The sequence below is a fragment of the Ischnura elegans genome, chromosome 10 (assembly GCF_921293095.1).
Source record: "Ischnura elegans chromosome 10, ioIscEleg1.1, whole genome shotgun sequence".
Classification (NCBI taxonomy): Eukaryota; Metazoa; Arthropoda; class Insecta; order Odonata; family Coenagrionidae; genus Ischnura; species Ischnura elegans.
In genome coordinates this window covers 13,105,618-13,125,140 of record NC_060255.1, presented here as the reverse complement: position 1 = coordinate 13,125,140, position 19,523 = coordinate 13,105,618, and the positions used below count along the sequence as shown (strand labels likewise).

The 19,523-nt window shown below is 40.8% G+C and overlaps 1 protein-coding gene across 5 annotated transcripts in view; it reads left to right on the top strand.

The window, feature by feature from the left end:
- LOC124167275 (tyrosine-protein phosphatase Lar) overlaps positions 1 to 19,523 on the top strand; it is a 947,012-nt gene that overhangs the window by 275,111 nt on the left and 652,378 nt on the right. For all 5 annotated transcript variants that reach the window (XM_046545185.1, XM_046545186.1, XM_046545184.1 and 2 more), the window contains exon 2: positions 69 to 83. In XM_046545185.1, coding sequence (XP_046401141.1) covers positions 69 to 83 — 15 coding nt within the window. The remainder of the gene's footprint in view (positions 1 to 68; positions 84 to 19,523) is intronic.

The following is a 19,523-nucleotide window of genomic DNA, read 5'->3' as shown; positions in this document are numbered from 1 at the left end:
AAAAAAAACCCATTGCCAATCCATTTTTTGTTTCATATTCTCATTATCTGTCTCTTATTTCATTCCAGGACTGGGGAAAAGAGGTAATGTGGCTCCTGGAGAATTTTCCGCATGAATGACTCGCAGTAAGGTTTGATTACACGTCTAACTATTATCAGCGCTCACGGACATAGGTTGTAAAATAAATTGTATTGGATCAGAAACACACTTTGATCGAAATATGTATGGTGGTTTCGAATTGAACATTAATTTCTTGGGTAAATATATTTTCTAAATCCAATTGGACGTTCCTTGGCCTTTTCTATCATTCAAATGGAAGTGTATAACTGTATAGTAACTATAGTATCATTTTCAGGTGGCTGCCGTAATTTCCTGAATTTTATTGATGTAATTACTTTTCAGTGGTCATGTCTATCTTCATAGATTTTTTAATGTTATTAAATTTCATTCCATGTTCAGCATATAACCGTTTGTAATTGGTGTTTTATTTTGGCGCAATATGTTTTTATAGACACCCATTTAATGATACGGCGCCATGGGCCAGTGAACAAGTTTTCAATCCAATCATTGTCCCCGGTGCTGATAATAGTTTGATGAATACAAATTGATTTAAAAATTAGCGATGAGAAATACCAGCTGTGTTTTTGTCATTTGAAATTAATATAATGTGGACGTACTTTTTTTAATCCATTGTACCAACATTCATTTTTATTTTCACATTATTCTTATCACGGAAAAGATTGAATACTCTATGCTTGAATGCGTCTTTTCACATTTTATTGGTGACCACATTTAATCCATTTTACCAAGTTGGAATTCTCTATAAATTCTTTGTCATTATTCATGTATCTCACGGATACTCTATCGCAATCATGTGAGATCACAAGTTAATTTTTATCGCTGTAATTGTTTTTTAAGGAATCATAAAACATAGCAGATACTTTGTGACTGATAGGAGATGGTAGTTTTTTATGCCGTATGGCTCATTTCTGATGTTTTGAGAGTATCACCTTAATAATCATTTTACGGCAATATCATTGGTGTATACAGCTTCTATTATTTCTTTTATATTTTAATTTAAGGTCTGAAAAACAAGAGATACCATCCGCATAAAAACGAAGGCGCGAAATCTTGGTTTATGCCAAAATGATGGCAGTATTTAACTGTCTGATTTTCCTCCATATGGTGGTCGCCATTACAACTTTACAAAATTATTATCTAACTACAACAGCTTTTCTCCCCATTCATCTTCTCCTTCATTGCGTTTATTGCACACTAATTTCCGCAACCCTGGACCCTCATTTCCACTAGCTACTATCACTGTCCAAAACTTCACTCACTGAAGACCCGCGTTATCTTTGAACGAGGCCTCATAGGTGAGAAAAATAATATCTGTGAATCAGGGTAGATCTAGTTCGAATCGTGGTCAAGATTAAAGATTTGTTTTCCTCTGCGAGATATTTTAGAGCACCTGGAGGTGACTCCGAAAGTCACACCGATGTCTTGGTCGCTACTCTTTACTAAACTTAAGTGCACCGACTGTGCTCTATCACCTTTTCTTTCCCCATCCTAAACGAGTTTCTTAGGCCGGATATTTGTACTCGTCCACCTGTCGAATCGTCCCTTTCTCAAGCTATAGAACACGACCTTCCATATTCAGCCTTACTTCACTTCACGTTGCCTTGCTTACTGACCGATAATGATGAAGAATGTGGCTAACTTCATCCTTCAGCCTGGATTTCTAGCCTTGATTCCTATTTACACTTCTGCATAAGTTACTCTTCATTAAACCTCTTATTCAACCCTCCTTACCACAGACGCAATTCTCTTCAATATTTCTACCGTTTTTCCGTACAATATTTTCCCCGTACGCATTTATTCTTCCGGGATGTTTCTGGACAATATTTCGCCAACGTGCGAGTTGGCTTCTTCAGGTCCATTGGTGTGCAAATGAAGAATTTGGTCTACTATATATACCCTGTTTGGTGCCTTTTTTGTGGAGGTGTGCTCTGATTGGTCTTTAAGGATTTCGACCGCGAATTTTCAATGAATTAAGGCGGATGAAAACCGGGAAGAATCGCTCCCTACATTAAAAATCTCGTGGAAGCCTACATGTTAAACATTTTTCCCAATTTCATTGTGTACCCACCCTACCTGCCATATCTTGCACTGTTACTCCTCAAGTGTATTCAATTAAAAAAAATGCTATTTGCGGTTTTCTTCTGTTTTCCGGTGTGATTTGCGCTGCCCGTGAGCAAAATGCTGCACAATTTGTCATTTTCTCGTTTCTTTTTTTTTAATTTTCCAAGTCGCACACATTTGTTTCCGGTTCCTTGCGTAATCAAATGAGCGACGGAGCCGAACGGCATTTTTTAGCGTCAGACGCGTTATTTTTCACGGACATTCATTCTGGTTGGCTTATCCTTGCTTTCCCTCCCCGCCACCCACCACAGATAGGCGTGGTTACAATTTGGCACTTAGCGTGATGACCTGGAATCAGGCGGCAAAGCTCGCGCTCGACCTAATCGTCCACACGAATCTTTTTTTTCTCGGTCAGATCGGGGTGAAATGGGAAGAAGAAATATCCTTCCCTTGGGGAAAGTAATCACTCTCTTTCACGTGGGGATATTTCCGTTATCTTTGTTGTTTCACACGCTAGTGTGCTGCGTTAGTGGGACCTCAGAAGTTCCTAGGTTTATGTAGATCATTCAGAAATACTTACCAATGCACTTTCGAAAAATAGAAAATTTTTGCTCTTGATTGGTTGTTTGCTATAACAAGCTAAATTATCTATATTCATCAGCATCATCAGTCAATAAGCGTAGGATTTATTTCACGTGGCTCTCCATTCCGCAGTCCTATCCGATAGCGTTTGCATATTGACGTATTTCATCTATGTTTCATCCTTTATAACCCTTTGTCCTATGTAACTCATCCGGGCCTTCGTTTGCCCTTCTTCCCTTCCACCTGTCCTCCTACGATTGTTTTCTCCAGGTTCCCACTAGTTGCGTTAAACCCTAATTAAAGTTAAAGTTTATGATTTTACTCCTAGTAAAAATTTGCATTATTTTGATACCGTCTCGTATCAAATCTTGCGTGAATATTATTGTGAAATTCTACCGATTAAGGTAGGTTTCCATGGAGTACTAAAGAAATAAATTGGAATCCTCTCTTTACTTCCAGCACAGCCTTCTTCACTCCACTGTAAGACCTTTCATTGCATATAAAAATCCTATTCTTTTCCTTCCTCTCCCTCGTTTACCTAACATTCTACCCTCTAACACTGTTTTCAACATCCCATCCCCGCTGAGTACTCGCTCCATCCATACCTTCTGTCTCCACCGTATCTCATTTGAAAGCTGCCTCTCCTCACCCACCATGTTCAGCACTTCGTCGTTCCTTTTCCTCTCCGTCCATTTCACCTTCTCCATTCTTCTCCATACCCACATCTCGAATGCTCTTACGTGGTATTTCCCTTAAAAATGAATTAGTTTCTGGATTATTTACAGTAAAGTACTAGTTAAGATATGTGGGAGTAAGAACAACAAAAACCCTCTTATATAATAATTTAACCCGCTGACCGTCATCTCCAACAGAATTTCTTCCTTAATCTCGATACAAAGCCTATTGCTCTTCAGTGTATCCACTCGCCTTGTTCTATTCCTCTTAATTCTCTCCTTGCGCAATACACCTCCATATACGATGTCCTTCATCATCCTATCCCTCTTTCAATAGTGCCTGCTCTATCTACACTCTCCGTATCTTCTCTTTCCCTATCCATACCCACCATGTTTTACACTTCATTTCGTCATTTCCTCATCGTCAATTTAACAGACTTCATGATTGCCCAGACTTCTCAAAACTCCTTGAGCCTAATATCATCATCCTATTTCAGGGTCCATATTTCCATCCCAAAACTGTACGTACATGATTTCACGCAACCATTATCGATGTCGCACCTACTAAATGTTTACCTGCCCATTCTCACGCACCGGCAACTCGCTGTTTCTACTCGTCTGTTCGTTCGATCTGTTTCGTTCGGGTCAAATTTTGGGCATTGAAATTTTGAGATAAATGGAGGTGTGATTGAATCGTGAAAAAGATTCTCGAGAATGTGAGAGCTCAAACGTTTCAGAATGGAATAAATCCTTTGCCCTGACCAGTACTCGGACAGGAAGGACGTTGGGTGAGAAATGGAGATAAATGAGTAGATTAGGAAAAAGGCTCTGTAATCGCCCCATACTGTGTGTTTTAAAATTTCTTTGAATATGGCCTGATATTTTTTGTGATGCTTATTTTTATATGGCATCAGTTAGAGAAGTATCTGGCATTTTTTTGGTCGCGATAAGCTTTAAAACTATTAATTTCGTACTTGGTGACTGAATGTAATCAGGATATCCATCCCCACAAGTACCTACTCATTGCTTTCTTGGTCCTAGCTTTGCATTGGTAGCTTCCCTTTAGAGCACTTCTTCTTCTCCTTTGCGTGTCACTCCCCACTGCTGCCCCCCGTCATGATCGCAGCGAAGCTGGCCTCGGCTGGATCACGTGATTCAACCAGGACGTCACGCTATGAGAAATCGTGCGACGCTGCCCTCCTCTTTCCCACGTGTTTTCTTTTTAATTCATCGTGTCCTCACTTTGTTGTCGCTGTGAAACTGACCATGGAAACAGCGCCAGAGGGGTTGCAAACTGGTTATGATGATACATCAAATGTCACTCTTTCCTTATCGGTATAAGAAGTTCGCTGCTTGTCGCGACAAAACACTACCCACACTCCTGAAAACATGGAGATTAATCCACGAACATGATTCAGGGAGTCCCGTGTCGTTTTAATTTGGGGAAACTACTCCACTTTTCAAAATTACTTTATGATACCTTTCTATGGATCCATCATGGCTTAGAAACTCTTTTTGCTGAAATTTTACCAGAATATTTCGAATCACAAGGTTTTTAAAATATTTGTAATGGTTCACCGTTACTATGATTATTTTCCCTAATTTATGTGCTCCTGGAGAAGTTGCTCAAGCCCGTTTACATGAGACACGTAATTTCACAGCCTTATGTACGTACGAATGTGCATTTAAATATTCATTTGGAAAAGCCGTGAATTGCATGATGGAATGCGTGAGCGAAATGAGGCAAGTTAGCCTCTTCTCCAATACCAAAATTATTGCCCGCTCTTTTGAGGAAATTATGTAGCTTGATGATAAGCGATATGTTGCCCCGTTTAAAATAGGTTTTAATTATAGGTAATGGAGAACGTGTTTGCACCTTTGAACTTTCTGCTTCAAATACAGAGAAAATCGGACATTTCCTTATGGTGAAATTAAAGGTCTGCGGGTTTCCTTCGTGGAATCGAGACATGATATATTAAAAAGGAAAGTTTGTTGTATTCCGCAAAGTATTTATTTAAAGACACTACCGATTTCAACCTTTTCAGGTCATTGTCAAGAAGTGAACCTCTATCACCTCTTCATAATGTCATGAAAAATTCGAAACAATGGAATACAACAAAGTTTACTTACAAACATAGACTGTGTGGAATACAAAAAGTTCATTTTTCAATCTATCTTTCTAATATTCTCAGAGGTTAAGTAAGGCTATTGGAATTCTTACTTTCCGTTCGAAATGATGGCTTTGCGCATCCGATGCTTAATGAGCATAGACCCTCTGAGTCAACATCTCCCGCCAACATCGCCACAATCTCTTTTTTCCTCGGAAAACAACCCAGCCGCCCCTTGTTTTCCCTCCACGTCCATGCAGAGGGATGTTATTGGAAACCTTTAATCAGTCACACTTCCCTGTGCTCGGGGGAATTGCGTGATCGTGTTTGAGGATCCAATCCCGAAAGCAGCCGCTGCCACCCCTGGCCTTCCTCCCAACCGCCCCTGAATGCTCGAGCTCCCATTCTTTCCAGTCCACGGTTCACTCTTTTTCTTTTGGCGCGCGACTCCGTAGCCTGTTCCTCCCCCGGCCAAACCCCTTTGCTCTCGCCGGGTAATTTGCAACAAGTCTCCGTAATCGATGACCCCCTAGCCTGTGACACGGTTTTCGTTCGGCACTGCCGAGGAGTGCTCGTATTTTACTCCTGTCACTCCGTCTTCATTTGCATTTAGTTAAGGGGCCTCTCCATCTCCCTCTTCCCCTTGTGACTCTTCGGGGTCCTTGGGGAATTGGTCTGCGAGGCCCTACCCACCGAAAATGCTGTTTGCGGGAAATGTTTATCGCGATGGCCTGTGGTAAAGCTGAAATCCAGCGCGGGGATATGGATGGGTTTAAATCATTTCGTGTTGCTTCAAGACTTGTCACCCGGGTTCACAAGTCCTTCTTTTTCCTTCGCGAAGCCTCATCTTTTTTGTGGTGGCAGCGTGTGGATGAATTTCACCGTAGTTGTGGCGACTATCTCCCCGGACAAACCGTGGATGTACAATTTGTCTTGTTGAACGCTCAAAAAAGAGGGCTGCATTGTAAGATTAAGGTCTGGGAATTAAAAAAGTACGATTCTTTTAGAGTCAGTGGGTTTTCGAGTTTTGCTGTGACCTTGGATCTGATTTTTATAATATTGGAAAGAAATTGTGGCTAGATAGCATGTTTGCTGGTGAGGGGATAAATTATATTTAGTTGTTCCTGAGTAAGCCAATTTTATGCCTATGGCCTAATCGTATTTTGCCGCGGTTAATTGAGAAATCAACATTTTCATATACATCTTGCTTAGTCTCGTCTCCCACAAATAAATTGCGGTATTATATCCTATCTCATTCTTATTGCATCTTCATACCAAGCATTGCACGGTCGTGAAGAGTCTCTGTGGCATTAACTTCTTGTTTTACTCAAAGTATTGGTACCTTCTTCCTTCTATCAGTTGTCTCTCTCCATAGCTATTATTACTATGATATCCTGAAATTATTAAATAGCATTTTCATTATGCTAGCTGCGGAAGTTTGAGGTATAAATTTAGCATTGCTGGTAAGTAGGAAAGGGAAAGGAATAGGATAGAGGTATAGGCTGTACAAATATGCATGTAGGAAGTGAGTTGAGCTGTTAGGTATTGGAAAAGAACTGTCAGAATCCATAGAAAAGAATTGGGGTATTTTAAACTGTAGGGTAATGTAACTAGAAGGTCTCCTAAATATATTAGTTACTATAAGTTACTTATAATAAGTACTGTAATTTTTATTTGTGCGAAGAAATTTATTTTTATTGAAAAATCCACTTTCTAACGCGTAGTTGAACCGGAAGAGCTACGTGATGTATTTCACCGCTTGAACTTCTTTTATGGAATACAATGTCGGCAATTTTTATGGGAACACGTTAAAGAAAACAGTCGTGAAGTCTCTTTTTAACTACATCCCTAGAAGAGGACCTTAATGGGAAGTTTCTAAGGAGGTCGCATAGGAAGTGAGGGAAGTTTCCTTGAATGACTCTGACTCTCCCTGGCGCGATTCCCCCCTGAAATTCACTTGCCAATCCTCGATGAATATCAAACGTGGTCGTGTTTACATCGTTGTCTCTCCAAAGTTGATTTTCCTCTCATCTGCTTCCTCTTCTCCGCTTTCCGCTTGCTCAAGCAAATTTTCTTTTCCTAGGAATATATGATTGAGTCAATCATCCATTCCTGAGTCAATTTTGCTCAATTCCCTTCCCGTGAAAAACATCGCCTCTTTCTAGCTCTGTCACTTCACCCTCGTGTCTTCCAGTTGTTGAATATTCTCTTGGTTAAGGTAAATGATTTTTTTCTATTGTCTTACAGGGAAACTAACCACTTATTGACCATTTGGTAACTTATTAACTATTATGCCGGAAGAAATACTTCCCGCCCTTTCTTTATTCCGGCGACCCTGGACTTCATCATCTTTTCTAATGCGGTGAAGTGGAGTTTCTTGAGAAATCATTATTCTATCATTCATTGGAATTCGAGCGACTGATTTGCGAACGTTTGGGCGGCCCTATTCTTTCCCTTTCACACTTTTTGTGATTTCTTTCCTAAACATGTTTTTCAGGCCTGTAAATCTCCAAGACTGTCTGTCACTCCAGTGTAACGCATTTTTTTAGTTTCTGATTTTTTTGTCGAAGTTCTTTAGCTTTTTCTACCATCGCTTCTTTGGGATTAAATTTGACGAGCCTATTCCAACTTTATATACGGCATCGCTGTTCTAATGATTCAAAGTGTAGTGTTTGGAGGTTTGTTGGTACTGCGCCAACCAAGCATCACCTCAAGAACGTGTAGAACAAATTCCGACTTCTAGATGAATTTTCAATGAAATATTGATTGGTAAATTCAAGTTATCGACCGAAATTCGTAGATTATCGTGAGTGGGGCATATTTTTCGAAAAAGTCACCTCAACTTATTGACGTCGGTGGTATCTCCTAGATCCTTAGACGTTTAATACACCAGAGGGTACGTTTCATTGCCCAAACAAAGGTGGTAGTGAAAGTTGTATGGATACTATTCTAATTTTTACTTTTAAATAATATATATTTCTTTCAGGAGAGTTATCTAGGGGTACATTGGTGCCGATATTTCTAAGGTGTAGCCTACCACCGTCTTCAGGGAGAATGTATTTCTATTTCCCCAGCCGAATTTCTTTTTTTTTATTATTATTACGTTAACATAATGAAGTGTTTTTAGCAGTCTTGATCAGTGTCTTCGTTTCTAATGAAGACCAGGTATTCTTTCTCAGCTACTATCATGGAAATCAACTTCCACGTCTAGACCTACCGGTTGTTTGCTCTTCACATAACACATTATTTTAGATTCATTGGATCTTTTTATGGTCCAGTACATCGATAGGTCTATTTTAGCGTCCGAGCGAAGCCATTATGCCTGTTTTCCTCATCCATCCCACTCCTGTTGCGCCCCCTAGGCTGCAGTCCAGTCCCCGCCTTTTCGCGCATCGCTGATTTCATAGAGCGTTTCCAACTTCTCCCGCGTTCTCCATTCGCTTTCTCCCTCCGCCCACGCGCCGACTAAAGACGCTGTGACATTTCACCCGACCTCCAGTTTTCCTGCGTTGCCGTGACCTGTGCCCGCTTAGCTTCCTCCGATCGCTACGTCGGGTTACCTGGGGCGTGTCAAAGGTAGTGTTCTTCCCCTTCGATCTTGCCATCTCCCGATTGTCTCCAGCGAACTCCTTCGAAAATTGTTTTCTCGGCACGACCTTGATCGCACGAATTACTTCCTTCTGCGCCCGGGAGTATCATCTAGTTCATCCGGTGTCCTTCCTATATACCATTGCGTCATGACCTCCTCCTTTCCCCTTCTTTTCTATGAATAGATAGGACTAATGTATAATTTGAGGTCAGTGTGTAGGGTCATTGGTGAAGAGAGCATTTGCTCTCGACAGGCCAGCCTCTTGTTTGAAGAAAGCCAGAGCACTGTGGCTGAGCATAGGCCAATAGCTGAGAGCGGCATTTTAATATCGAAATTAAGTATTATTATCATGGAAAATTTTTATTTTTGGCTAATTAAATGCAAATGGATAGAAATTCATGGATTATCCAAACTCTTATTGTCATACCTAAATATTCTGACGATTACATACGTCTCTTTACGGGGGAATAATTAATTTTGGGCAAATTAAATTTTCGTTCAAAATAAACGAGTAAATAAACATTATCAGGCAATATCGTTTCCCTTAGCTTTGTCTCTCGTTTGTAGTTGATGAATCTGATTGCTTATCAAGTAGCGTTATTGCTCGATTAAGATAGGTTGATAGAAAATTTATTGTTCAAGTTAAGCAAGCATCTTACATTTTCCGTTACTTTTGCCAGACTAGATATAATTCACAATACAATTTTCAAAATTATGAGACTCTAGACTGTGTACTGCCTCTCTTAAGTCTTCCCGGATTTTATATTTTAATCTTTATGCTAGAATCTTTCCGTTATTGTTTTCGTACCGGTAGCCGACTTTGCGGTTGCCGTGAATTTTCTAGCAGAAGGCTTTGATGCGTGTCGGTGGATGTCTCGGGGCGAGGTTGATGCCTTTGCCCCTTTAGCAATAGAGAATTGCTTCGCTAGCGAATGCGGTCCTTCGAGAGTGTATCGTTGCCAGGCGTATCTTCCGCCTTTTGTGTTTCATTTATTTCCCTGATGCGGACCCTAAGGGGGGGGGGGGAAGAAAACTGCGATTGAACCAAAAGAGATGTTCCTTTCCCGTTTTCCTTGATTGAGTGCGTCCTCCACTGCCCCCCTCCACCCTTTATTTTTATGCCCACTTCCTTTTTTTCTCTCGCTCTCGTTTTAGAACTCTTGCGTCCTTTATTTTGTACTTTCTTTCTTCTTCTTTTACTCAGCCTCTTTCAATGCCCTTTTCTCCGCAGTTCTTTCGCCGTCATGGTCCACATATTCCTTCATCGCCTCGTGAAAATAAACCTCGGATAAGGATGGACCACCATGGCCGAGATGTGTTTTAATTCAAGTAAAAGGGTGTTTAAATGAGATTAGAAGTGCTCTCAAGCAAAGTCATCTGGTGTCGTCAAGTCTTCCGTCGCCACATGTGGCCGCGTGGAAATCGGACCTTGGATTCGTGGAACTCTTTTGGATATTTATTGATGTTTTAATGGAACTCTGTGGTCGTGATAGTTTTTTTAATATTTAAATTTTCTGAAATCTCAAGTTATTTTAATAATTTTACGGCACTTAAGTGAAAATAATCGCGAGTAAACCAATAGAATACCTGTAAGCAGGGAAAGTTAGAGTTACAAGTTATATCAGCTATCTGGGCTGTAGTTTTGAGGAACGTGAGTAACATTGTCTCAGAAACAAGTGGTTTGGATACAATCATACCTTATAGCTCTTACGAAACTATTTAATATTAATAAACATTTCGGCAAAATATCCTCTATATTCGTTTTTATTGTACTCAGAATTTTCCCATTAAAATTACCAATATTTTATATGAATATATATTTGTGATAACTTTGCAAGCTTATTTGCTGATTTTTTATTATGTAATAAAATTTTATCTTCGAAATTGAAATAGGGTGAAGGCAAAATCATACCCGCTTGTTGATGGCTTTCTTATATCTTCGCCTTTAGGGTAGAGAATTTCCAGATTATATGGAATTCCTTCGGAACCCTTTGTTTTAGAATTGATGAAAAGTGTTGACATTTATTCAGACCGGCTCGTGATGATAATATGTTTTGCCTGGAAAGTCTTTGGCAAGTATTGTCCGTTCTGTCACGTATAAATTCGCTGAATGACTTATAATATTAAGTTCGCCTATAAATGCTGATTTTACATTTTCCTTTGGCACTATTTTTCCCTACCACTCCTCAGACGGTAGTGCTGCTACAATCTTAAGAGAACGGCTCTCTTTCATGTGCCGTAGCAGTTGAGTTGAAAGCATTTCTTCGAAATTGCCGGTGGTTAAACGGACCTAAGTGACCCCTATTTCGAGAGCAGGACGGCGTAATTAAAATCTCCAGGGGCATCGTCTCACGAAAAGTGCGGACCGAAATAACCAGGGTTTGAGTTTCCCGCCAGACCCTGTTTCGGCTTGACCCCCGCCGTCGCTTTGAAAAGAATAAAGAGATAGTAAACGACAGCTCGACTATGAAGGTGACTGTGCAGTCCATAACAATAGGGCGGTTCCCTATTTTTTTTAAATTGCTTAAATCGAAAAATTATTACTCCTTGAGTACGTATTTTACGCTTTTAGATTTTTTAATGACGATATGTATTTTTTGCGATTTCATGAAGAGTGAAAAATTTCAAGCGCGCGAAAACGCGACGGCTAAGGATGAATGCTGGGATAAACCCGAGTGACGTCATTCTGGTTCCAGCTGCGGCCGCCTTGGTGCGAGGCTACGAGATCCGCTAGGATGCAGGCTGCTAGTAGGTAGCGCTTGGCTTAAATAAGGATTATTAATACCCTATCAAACGAAGGAAATTTTCTGACCATAGGCAATTTTAATAGGTGATTATTAAGATATGTTTCCCTGAGCTCTGTGCCACAATTTGTCCGTCTCGAACGAATGTCACAATTTGTCCATCCCTTGCCACAATTTGTCCGTCGACGGACAAACTCGGATCTATTTGTCCGTCAGCAACGCGAGTGGCGACGTTTGTAAATCCATTTAAATTCGCGGTCGTTGACAACACATTCAGAGGCCGACTTGAGGGTCCTCTAATGTATTATTCGTGCTGAGAAAGTAGAGAAAATTTCATTATTTCAAACAATTCTCGTGGAAATACAAACATGAGAGCCGAAAATGTTGGGCAATGGTCGGTAAAGCACAATTTTAACAGAAATTCTCTCTAATTTAATCTCATTTACTTCGTGCATTTCGGTTCGGTCTCCCAGTTCTATTCTCGCCCGCCTTTGGTGTCTTCCCTTCGGGTAAAGTGTCCACCGGACCCTGACACTCACTCTCCATTGATTAATCGACAAATTCTCTATCTCTCTCTCTCCTACCTTTTGCTCGTCGCTTCAAAAATAAAACAACACAAGGGGAGGTGTTGGCCGTTTAAACTCGCCCTTTTGTTACTTTCGACCCGAATGTATTACCGCGGCTGGGCAATAAATCGAAGGGGCTTACGTACCGTCCGTCGTGCCGATCTTCAACCTGCAGCGGTGTGGAATTGCCTCTCCTCTCTCTCCCTGGCCAAGCAACCAACACCCACCAAGCCCCTCTTCCTCTCCGCGGACCCATACAAGCCCCCCCCCCCCCCCCTGCGTCCTATCTCTTTCCGCCCTCGGGTCGAGACAATTCCTTTTAGGAATCCGACCGTGGTCCCCATTTCCCGACCTCTATGCATTTCGTCCTCCGGAGCGTCTGGACCCCCTCGAAAGCCCCCCGGAAACCCATGCGGAAAACCGTCGGTCGTTTTCTCTCTCCTTTTTATTTGGTGGCCTTTCTACCTATCTTCTGGGAGCAGGAAAGGCATCTATCGATCTATTGCGGACCGTGGGCCAAACGGGCTAAGCTTTGCATCGCTATTCCCTTTATGACTACCTCTTTTATTGTTTACTACAATCATTATGAATTGAAGTTTTTCTCTCTCACATATGGTGAAGATATGTGGGAGAGGAAAAATCATGGAATTCATTTAGGGCATTATAAAACCTAACTTTGTGGGAAAAAATTAAAACCGGTTGAAGGAAAAGTGTCGCTCACAAAGGACAATTATAAAGCAGTTTTCCTTCTTGAACAGGACTCTAACGGACTGGAACGACTTACCAGCAAAAATGTTTGAGCACTTCCCAGAAAGTTATTTATTTAAAAAATCGGTTAAAGAAGTAAATTTCGAGGGTTTCTTAAACATTTTTTCAATTGTTGTCATCGTATGTTTATGTTATCACCAGGTCGATAGTCTACTTGTAACTATTTAATAATAATAGTATAGAGAGCGAGAGTTAAGCAATGAAAAGTTTTCATCTTATCGATACGCATCTGTGTTCTAGGGGAATGAAGTATTATTGCTAAGCTTGTTTCTCTTAGGGAAGTAAATGCTTTTTGGCTGCATTGTATCAGTCGACTTAAACAGGAATTACTTACTAGTATGGTATTTTTAGGAGTGCAATGTTGTAATTGTTTTAAATTACTGTTACTTGAGCTTTATATGGCAATGGTAGTGAATAAAACTTAATCAATCCGCCCACGCTACGTAATGAGCTCTGGACCTTAGTATAGGAAGTAATTTCAATCCTGTCATCACACCGGCTGCAACCACTTTTGTTTAAAGTTTGTACGTGGGCTTGTCTCTTAAGAAAAGGATTCCATCTACACTGAGGAATATTTAAGAACGTAATTTACCAATACATATTAATTTTTCTTCGTTCAATTTATACTTGATAATAATTAACGCCATCATTTCAGAATCTTTTTGGACAATTTTGTTCTTTATTTCGTCAGAAATTACTTCCTAATGTCTTTTTACAACGAGTTTATGGAAGTGATGACTATAATATCTTCCCTTCTAAATCTACCTTCACTGACAGACATGTGTCCTAGGAAATAATCCGTAAGTTTTGAAATATAAGTGGTAATGCTTAACTATGAATTGTGTAGTAAGAAACATGTTGAAGTTATTGAGTCTGGTAGATCCGTCATGAATAAAGAGTAACCATGTGAATGCGTCCTCCGAATAATGAAACTTAAAAGAGGAGTCAGTTTTATCAGTTTTGAATTTGCCTCTATTAGTCGAATAAACTATTAACTATATCGTTCATGTAAGTTAGTTTCTCATTTATGTCGTTCAGTTTCTTAAGATTCTTACGTTGAGGAGAATTCCTTATTCTAATTCATGGAATCAATGGAATATTCCTATTCTTTTTTAATCGCCTTCGTATAAATTCCAGCCTGGCGCTATCCATGCATGGGAAAACTTCGTGGGAAGCCTCAGTTGGCCCTTGAGAAGAGAATGTCACTCCTATAATGGATGAATATTAAGTTTCACACTTCATAAAGCGTTGATTGGGTTCGTAATGTAAAATCCAATCAGAAGTTTAATTACTTCTAGCGACAAGTTTCTCACTACTTTTATTTAACCATTCCCATTCTATGATATTTTTATGCTTCCCATGGTAAATAAACAGGAACAAAAACTGTTCAGAATAAAAAAAAATAAAGCTGTACTTGCAAATCTTAATTGTGGAGATATAATTTGGAGTTCGAGGAGAAGATTTTAACATCGCCGAATTTTCATATTACCGAGTAAACACCAATTTATTGATTTAGAAATTCCCGACCCAATTACACGCACTTGCCAGTTCATAAATCCATATTCGTGTTCACTTGGCCCGCATTAGCAAATTACTACTTAGGAAATGAATCAGTTTAAGCAAGTGAGATTCGACCATGAGAGGAAATAGTTGCTAACTGAATTGAAGCATGCAAAAACTGAGCATATTGAAATGAATACTTGCAACTTTCCACGATTATAAAATTTATGACGACCTAGGTTTCAATGTTATTACGTCCTCTTAAAGGTACAAATGGTGTGTAATGCGTTCATTTTATACAATTTTTAACAGGAGGGAGGGTGAGTGAGGAGAGATACTCCTGTTTTAAATTGTTTACACTGAATGCTCTGCACACCAATCGTACCTTGAAGATGAAGAAGAAGAAGCATGGGTCGTAATAAATTTAATCATCTGCGAAAATTGCAAGTCATTATTTCAATATGTATATTAACACCCTCTATATTATGTTCGAATCCTCGGATTTCACTCAAAAATTGAACGTTGTTCATGATAGTTTCCAAGTAAGGACCTTGCACGACCCGTTGAAAAACGAGCGAAAGCGCTTAAAGCGGGGATTCCGCCGTTGTTCATCTCCGCCGTATAGTTTCGAACCAAAATCCCGTCCCAGTAGGGTGTTTCATTATGTCTGGGGAGCGGAATATCGCACCGTAATAGTAGTTTTCCCACTGCGGGGGATTAAGGTCCGTATACCCTCGCATCAACCAGATTCTCTCGCCCCTCCCCCCCGAAAAGCTCTTACCAACTTCGCCCAAGACGATGAAACCTTTTCATCACGGAACAAATGAGTGCCAGCCCGCGCGCCGTGATGCCGAATGACTAAACACTCTTCCCTGGCCTTCCTGGAGAGATGTATGTATGAAGATTGATCTCGCTCCCTAGCAACCCTTCATATCCATCAACCTGTCCCCCTGCGTCTCCGCCCCCTGCTGAAACTTGCCGCTTTTAGGGCGGAAACTTTAAACCCCTCTCGGACTAGGCAAAACCCTAAATTCTCCACCTTTCGCGTCTCTTCCCCCATCTTTCCCTCCTTCCGCCATTCGGCCGCAAGGAGCGGTTAGGTCCACGGGCGTCTCCGATTCCCCCGCGACCAGCAGCGTCTCCTTCCGCGCGCCGTGTGAGGCCAGCGGTCGTTAATTTCAATTAAGGGCAGTAGTCGCGCTCACTCAAATGGCCCCACCTCCTCCTACTACGGCTCCCCTGGCGGCCACCTCGAGCATCAAATCTGAAAGTTCATGCCTCCCCAAGGAAGCTCCACCCTCTCCAAGAAAGTTTGTCGCCAGTGTTCCTCCCGTGGTGGTGGTGTAGAATACTCGCGTAGAACGGATTTATTCTTGCTACCCGCGGATCATGAAGTGCAGATTTTTTTCGCGTAACAAAATTTCTGCATGTTTCTGTGATTCAGGTAACGATGATGTATGTCGTTTTTACTTTCTAAATTTTCAACGCGCCAACGATTGTATTTCGAAAGTACACTTGGCTAGTTGGCAATACAATGTTCATTCAATAGAATTATTGCTGATTTTGATATTGTTTCTGCGGTACCCAAGCTTTTGCACTCTCTAATTCAGCTCAATTTATCTGTTTCTGGCATCAATACAACAAAATTTTTTATATATTTAATTTTATTGCCAAACCACCGAATACAGCTAATATTGGCCCTTTTATAACCAGGTAATCAACAGCTTTAACAATTAAACGTGCACGGACAACCATACCCTGGACAGGGGAACCTACCGAGGCGGTACTCGAACCCACGGCCTCTCGTTTGACAGGCTAGGACTTCACCCCGCCGCTATCGAAACCGGCTGTACATTTGGTATTGGTGTAATCAAGGCTGTGATGCAATATTTCAGTCTTTCACTCACTATAATTCGCATTCCAACTAAGGTTTTCAAGTTCATCAACACGAAAATGCTAATTATTTTTTTATAAAAGCGAGTAAGTCGGATTGTTTTCATGGAACGACATAGGAAAGGTTCATGAGTGAGTCCGTAGGTGGGTTTAAGCTGAAGTGTGGCTGTTTTTTAGGCCCTCTTGTGAATAATCTGTCGGAAATAAAGCATCAAGCTACAGCACAGATGAATTTGCTGCTTTCTTTTAGTTTTACTTGGTGATATGTGCGACATGTTTATAAGTTGGCTGAAAGAGTGGTTGAAAACGAAAGGTCCATCGTATCATTCAAACCTATGCGGGGCGTGATACTAGAACTGCTCGTTCACATGAAATTGATTATTATCTCCATGAAATTTGAGCTAGTATTAAAGAATCTGATTTGAAAATTTATGTAACCATTGTTACAACCAGATGAGCAAGTAATGGCCGCCACTAAGGGAGTGTATTATCCTTGAAATTACCCTCTTATTTCTCACACCACTTCTTGGAGATAAAATAATTGATAGTCTAAAACTAATAGTGCCCAAAAATTATCACTGCAAACAAACATAAATATGAAAAACTTCTGCTTTTGACGTGCAGGATAAAAGTGATGAATCACTGAAAATATAAATTTCGGCCCTCCGTATGTCATTGAGTCATACTAACAAATGTTTCAGAGTTCTTACGAAAAGTATGTTGTTTTTATATTTTAATACATTTCGAAGGAAAAATCAACACCCTGTCCATCTTGATTAGTCCATTATGGTGGTATGTTTACATTTCAATTGATCCATAAGTTGGTGGAGATGCAAGCATATCACTTAAATTTTAAAAGAGGCAAATCGAGCTTGCTTGACGATAATTATCGTCAAGCAAGTAATATTTTATGTTATATTAATCCTTACAAAATATGTGAAGGTAGGTGATAATAGGTGAACAGTGTATTCATCCCTTAAAAACTTTACCATTAGCTACCATATCATATGTCATAAAAAACGAAGAAAAATGGTTATTTTAATGTTTTTAAAATTTTTTTTTTCAATTTTCACCCCATAACCTATTCAACCCCAGTGAATTTCGTCTCTCTCTTGACCCTGATAGCCTTAAAACGTCAGTTTTTTTCAATCAGAAGCAGATAACATTAGTAAAAGTCCCTTGAAAAGCGATAAGTTTAGATAAGGGGTTGTTTTCCCCAATTTAGGGATTGCGAAAATTGGAGGGTGATAGAAAAAAAACGGATGTCATTTTCGGATTCAGTGACCCAAAATTAGCCAGAAACACCCTAAATTGTAGCGGGGCATTTTTTGAACTATTTTTTTGCAGAACAGTGTAATTATTATATTTATTAATAGTAACGAGAGGACGAAGCGAGCGACAGCTTTTATCCCTCCCTTCAACACCTCATGCGCTACCTATGCTCGTCCATCACCCGCCTTCACTCTTCATTTTCGGTCCTTTCCGCTATCCTTTCTCTCCTGGTCGAATATACCCCAGGAGTATAGGGACCCCAGCGCGGCCGCCGGTCCGGGTCGGGCATCAAGCGAGATGTCTCCGAGGGATGACGCGTCTTCGTCCGCGTCCCTTATTTTAAGCGGCCCATGAAAGAGTCGGAGGTAGCCGCCGCGGAACATAACACAGTGGCCGCGTGGATATGAAGGGGCCGGCTGGGTAGATGGATACTCTTCTCCTTCTTACATCCTTTCTTGGCGCGCGATAAATGATTCATGGGACCAATTTTGGTGGAGTGCAAGTCAGGCCTCTCCACTCCCATTCCTTCCCGGCCGAAGACACGCAAACAAGGTGGGCGAGTCTATGTGGCCCCTCCCACACCATCCTCTCCTCTCATTGGTCGCCTTATTTTGGAAACATATCTGCCGGCTTTTTCCTCTGGGTGGATGTAAAAAAAATAAGGACCCGGGGAAGAGTTTATTGCGTTAAAAGCTCCTCCCACTGGCTTTTTTCCCCCTGCCGATCCCCTCTGGCGTATATGTATTCCCTCTTCTCTTCCATCTACATGTTTTCCTCTGAGCCGGGAGTTTTATCCCTTTTTGAGTTTGAATGAGATTTTTTCCTTCGCTGCCGGGGAAGCGGCGTAGCGCGAGAATTCCTTTCTTTGAAGTGAGTTTTTTTTCGTTCCCGCCCGTTGCGGAAGCTTTTGTGCGGGATCTTGGTACAGAGCTCATCCGTCTACCTCCAGGTCAGGGCACAATGAGGTGTAACCCTTGAGGTTTTTGCGCGCGTTGTCTTTCTTTCAAAACGGAAAGATTCGCGGTTGTCTTTCGTGCAACAAGTCCCTAATTATGGTGAAGTCTGTCGGCTTCCTACCCCGCGTCTGCCGCGACCTCCTGCAACCCCTAACTTGAGTTTCATAATGCCATGGGAGAAGCAAGACTGGACAGAAAACGTGGTGGCATCCCCTTCCAAATGCATCGAAATGTGAAAATAACATAGTTTTCGTTAGAACGCTAAAACATTTGTCAGTTGTTAATTAATGGCATGCGCAGGGGCGCAAGTTATATTTTCAGTGACTCATGATTTTTATCCTGAAATTCAAAACTAGAAATATTTTATATTTGAATTTGGAGCCATAGTATATGGCCACTATTAATTTTAAACTATCAATTGTTTTATCTCCAGGAAGGGGCGTCATAAATATGAGGGTAAATTGAAGGATAGTACACTCCCTTATTGTCGGCCATGGCTTGTTTGTCAGGGTATCTAGGTACTTCGGAGTAAAATACTTCCTCAGATTGATCGTGGGAAATGATTAAAGGATTTGCTATGTTTACTCTTGATTGAAAAATCAGTCAGCTTTAATTTTTTTCACGAGAGTTCCCGGGGTTCCGCTATGAGTAGTGTGCCTCCATTTTGTCGCTTTATTCCGGATGCAGTGGCTGAAAAAGAGTTCCCCAGTGGATAGAGGCTAGGGTGAG